At 34.5% G+C, this 11,945-nt stretch overlaps 1 protein-coding gene across 1 annotated transcript; it reads right to left on the minus strand.

Moving 5' to 3' along the window:
* Nucleotides 1-1,976: 1,976 nt before the first annotated feature.
* Nucleotides 1,977-5,257, minus strand: LOC145009906 (uncharacterized). Its single transcript, XM_078968527.1, has 5 exons — nt 5,099-5,257; nt 4,727-4,877; nt 2,790-3,283; nt 2,454-2,614; nt 1,977-2,385 (listed from the first exon to the last, which is right to left on the minus strand). The coding sequence occupies exons 1-5, from the start codon at nt 5,255-5,257 to the stop codon at nt 1,977-1,979; spliced, it is 1,374 nt and encodes a 457-aa protein (XP_078824653.1).
* Between the last annotated feature and the right edge of the window lie 6,688 nt (nt 5,258-11,945).

Below are 11,945 nucleotides of genomic sequence, written 5' to 3' on the forward strand. Positions count from 1 at the left end.
TGTAGAAGCAATTTAGGAGTTCTTGCAAGAAAACTGATTATGGATATACATGTAAATTCTCTTAACTATCCTTAGCACTTACCACAATAGCACATACAAGATTCTTAAGAAATCTCCCAAGATTATATAGTAATCTTCTAGTGTAACACGGTTGCCATCTTCTACTTTTGTAGAAAACCCAATCTACCATCAATTTCATATTTTAAAAGCATTTTTTTACAATCAGATGCAAAAATAAACTAATAAGTTCAACATAAAAGGTGCTAAATTTAGAAAAATACTAAGATCAATTTTGATCTTTCACGGCTGTGAAAAATCAAATCGCGTAATTCAATTATTCAACAGATCACGAACACCCACATGAAAGTAATCAACAAGATAACCATATAGAAATCAATCAATCATGTTCAACAGCATAACAAGAATCAGATCACTCAAAACAGACGAATTTAGGGAAGTTCAAGAACGAAAATTACTTGTATTTTTGTCGGACATGAAAGCGAACCTCGGCCTGATACATAGCTTTACAGGTGTCAAGAGGGTATAGGATGGTTGTGTTTAGAACAGTTCCAATAGCTACTGATGTTGCCTCCGAGATAGATTCCAGATCAATTGAATACATCTTTAATCACGGCTTCTCCATAACTCCGATTACCTGAAAAAAATTATAATAAAGGAAACAAATAAGAAGATGATGAAATTTACTGTGGTATCAAGCAATCAGAGAAGTGAAGAAGTAAAATTGAGTTTGGAAGAAGTGATCGTGTTTTCCATTGTCAATACTATCGAATATGAAACAGACAAGGAAGCATATACAAATAATATCAATAATCCTAATCTCCACAAAGATGATTTGTGTATACCTTCTTTCCACTATCATTACCAACAATTCTAACTTCCAATCCATCACAAGCAGCATACGGGAGCATGGGGAATCTCCTCATAGCTCAGGAATTGTATTGCAACAGGATCATATCGGAAAAATACAAAATCATGAACCTAAATTAACATATCATAGACCTTGTGGTAATTCTAATTTCTAAACCCCTCCAAGTTGAAAATATGTATGACTTATTAAAGCAACTCACCGGGTCCCTATATATTGGATAGTCTGGAATCACTTCATGATTTACAAACATAGCTTCAGCTACTACATGACCTATACATGAACATAATCAATCAGAAAAATGTAACACATTGAAAGGAGTTACTTTTCCCTATAGATGAACATTGAATAGATGACTCTAAATTTACCATCCGTTATCACTTTTACGAGTCTATAACTCTATCCTTGATAATCTAGAATCTTAGAAACAAGCCTTCAGTTGCTGAATAAGTGACTGCTGTTTGCTGTTCAAAAAAAAATAATTCCAAATACTAATAAACCAAAACATATTGAATGTGAGTAAATGACCAACTTACCCTTCTGTCTCTTCATCAAGTTTCAACACTTCCTTAACTTTTCCTTAAAAAATTGATTTTTTTTATAATTAGAGTATGTCAACCCTGTTGTATTTGGAAATGGAAATGGATCAAACTTGGAAAATGTAGAAGGCTTTCTTGATCTAGGTTGCACGGAAACGGATACGGCAACGGGAAACGAATACGGAACGGAAACAGGAAACGGCAAAAGTCAAAAATTCAAAATACGGATACGGCACAAATAAGGCAATATAAAAATATGCAAATATATATATATATATATATATATATATATATATATATATATATATATATATATATATATATATATATATATATGTATTAAAGAAATTCCAAAATATGTAAAGTTTAAACCCCAAAAGTACTAAATATTTCAAAAGTAACTAATTATCAATAATCAAATCATTTTCAAAATCCGGTTCATCTAGTGAGAGATCTGCAACCTCTAAAAACCCGACATCTTCCACTGAATTAAAAGCATCTCCACCCACATCCGTCATCTTTACATCATCTTTCGGAGTCCTTGACAAAAGTCAGAGATTATTGTGGATGTAAACCAAGTCTTGAGCACTACTTGTAGTCAACTTGTTCCTTTTAAGTGAGTGAATAAATGCATAAGTACTCCAATTACGCTCAGCACAAGAAGAAGAACTTGGCTGTCCAAGTAATCTAAAAGCCAAAGTTTGGAGAAAAGGAGTTTGAGCACCAAAGTTAACCCACCAATTCTTCGGTTCCATAGTAGCCATCTTTGAAATGCTTGTTAAATCTTCAAAAGGACCATTCTTCATTAAAAACATTGCATACTCATCAAGGACTCTACTATACTCATCATCATTAGGAAACAACCTTCGAAAACACTGCATCCTTTCTTGTGAAATTTCTCCATCACTATGTGGAGCACATCTTGTAGAATCCTCCATTAACCATGCATCACTATAATATCTACAACATTCAAAAGTTAAAACATAAATATATAATAGAAATCAAGTGTATAATTTAAAATCTTATACCTTGGATGTAAAGACTGAGCTAAACAATGTAGGGGAGTGTTATTCTTTGCCCATCGAGCCACTAAAATACGATGCGCAATGTCATAAAAACAACTTATTTGAGATGTCGGACGTTTTTCTTTCTTGTAGATCTCAATCTTCACTTTCTCAATCATAGAATCCTACATCTCATACACCAAGTACAAACATGGTTTGTCAGTGTCACAAACTCTAATCATCTCATATATAGGTCCAGTGAAACTAAGAATATATGCTACTTTGTCCCACCAATCATCACTCAAAATATATTCTTTCACAGAGTTTGCTTTCTAAGTGTCATCTAATCTATAAGAAGACCATTCTTCGCTTACGGCCATTGCTTGAAGACCCCTTTTGATAAAGTTTCAATCTCTTAAGCATCACAATGATCGAGGCAAAGCGGGTGTCAACAACAGAAAGCAGCCTAAGAGGAGTAAACTTGGTGAAAATCGAGAGTCTTATGTTATGGTTCATGATGAAATTTTTTATTGCAAACGCCTCTTCGTGAACTTCTTTTATCCAGCTGCATTGTTCATATGTTAGTTCATTTGTCTCCACATTCCTTGGTGAACAAATGTTCTTCAAAGTAAGATTAAGCGCATGAATAACACATGGTGTCCAATAGATGTGAGGAAACTGACTCTCTATAATCTCTCCATCCGCCTTACAATTTGCTGCATTGTCAGTAATGATTTGCACAACATTTTCATGACCAATTTCATTGATGTCTTCTTTCATCAATTCAGCAATAAAAAATCTATCTTTCACTTTCCTAAAACAATTCACTGCCTTTAGAAACAAAGGACCATTACCTGAAGTAGTCATGAAATTGATTAGAGATTTTCTTGTTGGATCACTCCGGCCATCACTCACAATAGTCACACCTTTTTCTTTTCATGTAGACCTAAGTGGCTGCAATAGCTTGTGAACATTATATTTTTCTTTTTGTAGTAATGTTGTTCTTAGCTTATTATAACCAGGAGGTACATAACCATCAATTTTGTTGTTAGTACCAAACTGAAAAGCCGTGACATAGTGTGGATTTTTTGCAAGATTAAAAAGGTAAACTTCCGGTATAAAACATTCTAGCTATTTCTTGATCTAGTTGGTCCCTAATTTCAACACCAAAAGCTCTTTCAATAGGTGTTGAAATACCTTTTCTTTTCTTAAATTCAACACCAACTTCTAATGGAAATTGAACTTCTTTCGCTTGTGACTCGATTTTCTTCTTTTCTTATGCATCTTCTAATTGGTTCATTTTAAGTTTGTCTGCCGCTGTTGCTTTCTTGAAAATAGAAATCCCACCTCCTATATTCAATTAAAACAACATGATTTTAAGAACACACATAATAAGATCCAAACTCATAATTTCAAGAACACACACAATAACATTGACAATTGACATTCACAATTCAATGACATGAAGAAAATAAGTTCATCATTGACATTATCAATTCAATTACATTAATCAAAACAAGAAAGTGAATCAAAAAAAAATCACAGCCTCTTATTTATTTACAAATGTTCATGATTCAATAGTTCAATACAATTACATGAATAAAAAATCACAACAAATACATGAATCAAAACAAATTTGCAGCTTCTTATTTCTTTACAATTGTTCATAAATAAATACAATAATTCAATAACAATATAACATGAATAAAAAATCTAAAATTACATAGACACACACTCTAAATTGAATAGAAGATTACATTTTATACCAAGCAAATGTGCTCTAACTCTAGAATATGATCCTTGTCGGGTTTCACTACAAAGATTACACTTGAACTTCCAACATCCCCCTACTCCAGCAAGTTTTTCAAGTTTAGTCACATAGTCCCACAATGGAGGTTGGTCTATTGATGTACTTGATCCTTGTGTTTCTTGTTCTTGAGAACTAGAATCCATAATAATCGATTTCTAATTTCTCAGTCAATTGGTGATCGTCGACAATAAGTGCGCAAGCCGCAAATAGCCAAGCAGTAAATGTAAACGATAGTCAATTAAAATTAACCAACGACTTAGGAAGGAACCGATCGGTAATATTGATAGTTATAGGGTAATTTCAATAGCCCAATTATCCATTAGCTTATTTGGACTACTAGAAAACCCATGCAAAATAAATAAATAAATAATAGGAAACTTCTTGGAAACTTACCCGATACGTTTTGTGTTTCGCTAATACGTCCAGGAAACGTTTCCTGGCCGTTTCCTAGGCGTTTCCATTTCCTCCAAGTATCGGATACGGGTACGGCACCCTGAATGGCGTTTCCATGCATCATAGTTCTTGATTGCTTCTCTTCGTGGTTTAGAAGAGATTGTGTCAGCTCCGATGGCTAGAGCCACTATAGCCATCACAACAATTTGACTTGTGTATGCCTGAATATCATCACCATGAGTTAACTAAAACAATTCTTGTAAAAATTAAATTTGAAAAAATAAATTGAAAAAACATGTCCAATAACACACTGTCTTGTGAAGAGAATATGTTTCACTAATGATCCTCCTTGAAGTATATCCATTTATTTGCTTTTATGTCAAAAATTCCCCTCGGAAATGCAGCCCATATCCCCACACATATACAAAAAATGAAATAAATAAAGAGTACAATTTTTTTAAAATACCTGTAATGGAACTATGTTCACAACAGCCTGCAAGTATTCAACAACAGGACGAACTTGAATTACTCTACAAGATGGACCACAAACAGCTGTTGCAATTCCACCCAAAGCATAAACACCATTTTTGGCTCCTCCACCGTTTTTGGCCTCACTGTAAGGCATTTTGCAAAAATTTCATAGCAAAATTCCTTGGAATACCTAAAAAACCAAATTATAACTACTATGTGTCTTTGAAATGGAAGAAGTTACACATATGAAATGAACCATAATTCACAATCAATGAACAACACCATCCTTTTTAGCGATAAGTATGTGTGTAGGAGATAGAGAGAGGCACAAACACACACACACACACACACACAGAGGGAGAGAGAGAGAGAGAGAGAGAGAGAGAGAGAGAGAGATGAAGAAATAGAGAAAGACCATTGTCGTTGACCTTTAATTACATCACTTAAACTTTGACTGTTTTCTGAGTATATCCACGAGATGATTCCCAAGACTTTCTACTCAATCGTTAAAGGAGGAGAAGGGAGCATCAATCCTGAGACACAATAGAACACAATAACTCTACCAATGTTCCGGATACCATAACTCTCGAATTTGAAAACTTTCAATCTGCTTTATACCGGCTCGTATGATTGGAAGAATGGTGGTGGATGAAGCGTACGTCGATAGGGTCGGTGCATCGCCATTGTGTGAGGCCAAAAGAGACGGTGAGTGTTTGAGGCGGTGGTGGTGGGATAGGGGCAGAGACGAAGGAGGTGAGATATGAGTGAATGATGGATACAAATGTGAGGGAAGACACCTTACAGAGTAGTCCTCGTAAAGTTCTTGAAAAAAAGCCTTAGTTTTGGTCCCCATTTTGTAATAGGAACGCGCATTTAAAAATAATAAAATGACATGGTGATAGGACACGCATTTATGGTAGGCGTTTTCCGTGTTTTTTTTTCGGACACAAATTTTAGGCCGTGCAAAAATGTGCATCCTAAATCCTTCAAAATTTTGTATAGATGACAATATTTTTACGTCACACTTTTTTGCGTATCGTAAATCCGTGAGTGTCATAAATTACACGTGATTAAAGGCATGTTTTCAAGTAGTGCGATGATTTAGACGTCCAAGATCCCATTTTTATGAGTCCACTCAACTAGAGACACTTAATGGCTCCTTCTTTATGCACAAATCAAAAGGATGAGAAAGCTTTGAACTTGATACTATAAAATGATGGTCCAACCACAGGGAAGCTCAGATCCAAAGCTTGGACTCCAACTCTATTCTCTTCAAGGCTCCTTCTTTACTCAATGAATCCACAAGAACACTTAGAAGCTCACAAATGGCCACTCAAGCTAAGAGAATGGAAATTAGGGTTTAGAGGGGGTTGAAGAATGGAAATGGTGGCCAGAAATGAAGCCATCATGTTCCTTAAATAGGGACTTACCCTAAAATTAGGGTTTTCATTATGAGCTTAGTACCCCCAGCATACTAGGTCGCATCTGCGTCCAAAACACGCTCATGAGTATGCTGAGCGTACACTCACGTCCTAAAATTAGGGTTTTCATTATGCCACCCATTTCTCTAATAAGGGCCAAAATTGACAACTTAAGGAAAGTAAAAAGGCTAATAAGATATACCTGATCTCGGGATCTTACAATTAAGTAATGACATATTATATATGTTTAAAGTGTGTGATATCATTAATTATTTAATTTATTTTTGTGTTTCACTTTACATGTTTTACTTCCTAAATATTAATTTATTCAAAATTTCCATTGTCAGTCATATTTTATGGAGTATGTATTGATTTAATACTGTCATGGAATATTTGTCGATTCTCCATAAGGACTGCACAATGCATCAGGATTGCAGCAATATTCATGAGTACTTAGAAAATGGGGATTTTGAGTATTGGTTAAACCCTCACTTAGAGGTTATTTCATCGATTGAAACACAAGTAATTCTAGGACGATAATATCTTTTTTTCTTAAAATGGAGATATATAAGTCGTATTTTGCAAGTCTATTGTGCATTGGATTGCATCAATGTTTCCATAACTGGAAGTTATAAAGTGTAATTACATGTGTGACATGATGAGTTAAAGTTGTGATTATATAGTAAAAGTTTATTCATTCATTTTTCCCATTTAGAAGAAACGATATCTTTAGGCCCCTCAGTGATTTGGTGTTGGCATTATAGTGTTGGGCCTATCCATGACTAAAATGATGTGTTCAATTCATAGTCTAATGATATCATCATAAACCTAGAAATCGAGAAATAAAATCTTCGACCATAAAATTGATGCTTACCTATGTCTCATGTGCATACGATATCAGGAAGTATGAAGGGACAACTCATAACTTATCTAATGGTCAACATCTAATTTGATCAGAGTTTAGAAGTTTCTTTGAAAAACATACATTACTATTCGAAGTTATACTTGTAATTGTAGTTAGTGGCTTATCCAAGTGGGAGATGGTGGGATTAAGTTTATAAGGTCTTAACTACATTGATATAATGTACGAAATAAAGTAAAGTCCTTTTTGAGTTGCCCTAATAACCAGGAAATAGTTTGGATTGATAATAAGAGAGAGAGAGAGAGAGAGAGATAAAATTATTTATTAATATATTATATGATTAATATATTAATTAGAACTGGTAATAATTAACTAAGAATTAATCAGAAGTAATTTGAAATTAATTTTTGGTTAATTATAAATAACTACTAGTACAAGGACTGGGCTACAATTGTTCAAAAGTTGAGTGAAAGAGAGAATCCAGAACCTTCCTAGCGTTGACGGTTTGAGGAGCCCTCCTTAGGGTCTCTAAAAGACTCTTGATTAGATAAAGAATCATAATTTGAATAGGAGTAAAATAGTATTATTTTATTATTCATATTTACGGTAGGTTATCTGGTGTAAATAGGGGCGTACCCTAGTAAATACTGATTACACACCTCACATATATAGAATTGAAAGTTCTCTATCTTTCCTTTCTTTCCTTTTCGATCCTAGTGTTTCCTTGGGTTTGATTGTGACACATTAAAGGCTATGATACTACTGCAGCTAGACTTTCCAAGGACATTTCAAAAAGACTTGTTTAACTTAATACAATTTAAACAAAGGTAAGTTTTCATACTTGTAATTTTCGATTACCATAGAGTTAGTAGTTTTGTTTCAGAAAGTATGTGGCTATAATAGTAAAAATCCGTAAAATGTTTTTAGGTTCCATGTACCTAAATGTGTTTTTATGAAATTCTGCATGTACATTGTTTTTGTAACCTATAAACCCTATTATCTTTCTCAAAAAAATTGGACTCTTCTGTTGTTTTCTTCGTTCGTGTGAATTTGAAGAGGAAAATTACATTTTGGTGTTGTTTGAAGCAAACTATTGGAGTATCAACATTTTTCTCACTATGTCTAGCCTTGTAAGTCTCTAAGATCCAAACTTTGAGGCTTTTGCATGCTAGATTTATGTTAGTATTGACTTCATAGTCATTTTGATCCAATGATCCTTTTGTTCTTGGCGTTTGAAGAAATATAAATCTTAATGGTGATATTTAGATGCTTCATGACCCTTCATGATTAATCCAAAGGGCATGAATGTGCTTATCTTGATTGATGCACATAGTATCGTCAGTTTTTATGGAGTTTTTGGACTTAGGGTTTTGATTTGTGATTGATTAAGCATGGTGGATGAAGTTGGAAACTTTATCCACTCAAACCATTATTAGAATAGTATTTGAAGTTCTGGGTTTCTAGACTAAAAGGGATTAAGACCTTAATAGGAAGGCTATTAAATGTCACACTCCTAGCTAAGGAAGGGCAATATGTCGGGCTGTGCGACATAGTTCATGGATCATAGGTAAGCTGGAAATATAATACAAGTGCAACAATAAACAAAACAACATTTCCATTCCATTTTGATTTTTGAATACAAGGTTCTTACAGATAATCATGGTAGACATAACAAAAGCTAGTAAACTAGATTGCATAAAATCCATGACCATTCCGTTTTCTGAAATGCTTGATAACTGATTCCTTGAGAATGTATATAGTTTCGAGGGTTAACAAAAGGTTGGTGAGAGTTACAGTTTTTATGCTAACACCACTAATGATACTTTTTAAAAACGTTCAAAAAGTATTTTCTTTGTAAGTAAAATCGTACTTTAAACTATGTTTGTAAAATATCTTTGCATAAAGTTTGAAAACCAAATCGTATCCTTGCATAAGTAAATCCATACTTAAATATGTGATCAGAGAAACCAAGCTCAAGGTTTTTACTGAGAGAGAGAGAGAGAGAGAGAGAGATTCTAGTTATTGTTTATAGTGAGTCCTATAAACGAGCTTTGCGACTTAATGTGTCCCTAAAACGCTTCATTGTATACCATCTAACGATTATAGATACTTATCACCGATATTTTTAATTAAGAAATAATAGTGTTTTACAAGGAATATAGATAAAAAGTTCTAACAATTAACAAATGCTGAAAATAGTTTCATAGATTAGAACTGCTTGTTTTCAGTTACAATGGTACGAATCGTATAAGGTTTGAAATGGAAAATCTTTAAAAAAGAACATATTCTAAATAGGTAGTGATAAACACTTGCAAATCAAAATCCATTCCACAAAATCTCTAAAACTAATATAGGGTACAAGCTGTTGGATTAATGTCTAAGTCCATAACTATAATTGGTGAGACTTGACCCGACCCGGTGTAACGCCCGTGTTTCTGGGCTTGCCATTTTTTAGCAATGTAATAGTCTAGGTTAACCTTTGTAACCCAAATTTGAAATAATAGGAATGTATTATGTGAGTATTATGTGTTTCGTGCTTAATTTCTTAATTATGTGATTTGATTAATTAAGAATAAAAATAAGCGTCAAAATTTAAGTGTAAAATAAACTCGATATCTTTGCATGGAGTTATAGTGGCCGAAACGGGGTTTCCGAATATATATAGAACGCCCAAATCTGACTTCGTATGAGGAAGTTATGGTTTTCTGAAGTTTCGACTTGGCAGTATGCAGCCCGAATACTCGATTTGAGATCGAGCGATTTTTAGCCAAAACAATCTAAACGAGAATCGAAGATCTCGTTGTTAGTAGCGAAACGATGTAAAGTTAGGTGACAATGGACGTCGGACGAACAAGTTATGAATTTATAATGAAGTTTTCCTGTCTGGGCCTACTAAAAATAAATAATAAAAATAAAGTCAAAATTAGCCGACAGAGTCTAAATGAAAGTTGTAGAGTATGGTCTAACCTATGTGTGGATATAAAGAACGTCAAAAACAGAGTTCGTATGAAAAAGATATGAAATTTTGAAGTTTATTAAATAATTAAAATATAAATTAAATTAATAAATCCGATATTATCTGAAGGAGAGTCACCGGACGTATCCGGGTTACACCCAGCGTAATGCTGTACGCCCAGCTTACAGCGAAGCATGACGAAGCCTCGCACTCGAGTACTCCGATGACGCAAGCAGTGACATTTTGGCATTACGCCCAGCGTACCGAAGCAGTACGCCCAGCGTAATGCGAGGGTTCAACCCTATAAATGGGGCATACGAGGGCAGCTTCTTTCCTTTACAAACTTCTTCCTTTTTCTCTAAGCTTTTGCCTCGATTTGGGTACCAATCATACCCCGAAGCCCCAGAATTATTCCCGAGCCCCGAAGCAAGATCCGAAGCCCCAAGGATCCCGAGAAGTGAGATTTCCGAGCCGATGCCCTGCCCGCGAGGAGCCCAGTTTTTTGTGAAGATCTTCCAGATCTACGGAGAAACACTACTTCTGCAAGCCGTAGTGCTACCCGATCATCTTCTGATCAAGTGAGTGTATAGTCCCTTTTAATACACGATATTATACAAGTAATCGTTGAATGCATTTAAGAATATGGGTTGTGTGAGGGTATTATTATTACCTTCTAATACATAGACTTATATGACTCTCCTTGAAATTTCTTGTTATGTGTTTACGTATTACTTGCTATTTGAATGGAGTATTGAAAGAGCATGCTATACAGTTTTTCTTTTAAAAATTATGTATAAAACATGTATATTTTTATCTACTAATATGTTGGGTAGAACATGGGTAGACAGTTGATGTGCAATGAAATAAATTGATGAGAGGCCTCGTTGTTGGTGTTATACTAGTCATTCAGCAGAGTATGGATGACGACCACATACTATTCTAGACAGTCCTGTGGAACGCTAGCAGGCTCATAACCTGTAGGTGTTGTGAATGATGTGTTCACCGGTGTACTCTGTCCCCCACATGGTTGCCTTTAGGACACTTATTGTTGAGGAAGCCCCTCTGCAGTAATGTCCGTCCGGATGAAAATCCTAGATTAGATCCCTTGAGATAGATGTTATTTTAGGGACATAAAGTGAGGATAACAGGAATGGGTAATCGGGTTATTGTTGATTGTTGAATTAAATATAATTATTTATTGTGGGTTGAAAACTCTATATGCTCACCAGGCCCCCAAGCCTGACCCACTCAGTTTATTTGTAATACAGGAAGTAGCGCAAGAGATTAAGATGGATGAATCATCAAGTTGTTTTGTTTACAAGTCTGTATTTATTTGTTAATTGACTTGTAATGTTATCGTTTATGCTTTATGGTCTGTATCGGAACATGACATCCCGACTTTTGATTATGAAATGAAATTATATTTCTTTATGAAATGTTTTGATAAAAATCTATTTTATCATGTTTTGTTTTTGGGAACAAATTTCGCATCTCTTTTAAAATCAAAAGGATTTACTCTGAAAATGTTTAAAAAGCATAAATGAAATCGGTCTTTTCTGGCCGAGATTTTGGGGATGTCACACCCGGCATGGTCCATTTGGGT

This window comes from Lactuca saligna, chromosome 1 (assembly GCF_052625555.1).
Source record: "Lactuca saligna cultivar CGN05327 chromosome 1, ASM5262555v1, whole genome shotgun sequence".
NCBI lineage: Eukaryota > Viridiplantae > Streptophyta > Magnoliopsida > Asterales > Asteraceae > Lactuca > Lactuca saligna.

Coding starts and splice junctions, on each gene's coding strand:
- LOC145009906 (XM_078968527.1), bottom strand. CDS start 5,257: ATGCCTTACAGTGAGGCCAAAAACGGTGGAGGAGCCAAAAATGGTGTT. Junction 2,615..2,789: donor ATGGCCGTAAGCGAAGAATG/GTCTTCTTATAG, acceptor TATGAGATGTAG/GATTCTATGATTGAGAAAGT. Junction 2,386..2,453: donor GCTCAGTCTTTACATCCAAG/GTATAAGATTTT, acceptor TGAATGTTGTAG/ATATTATAGTGATGCATGGT.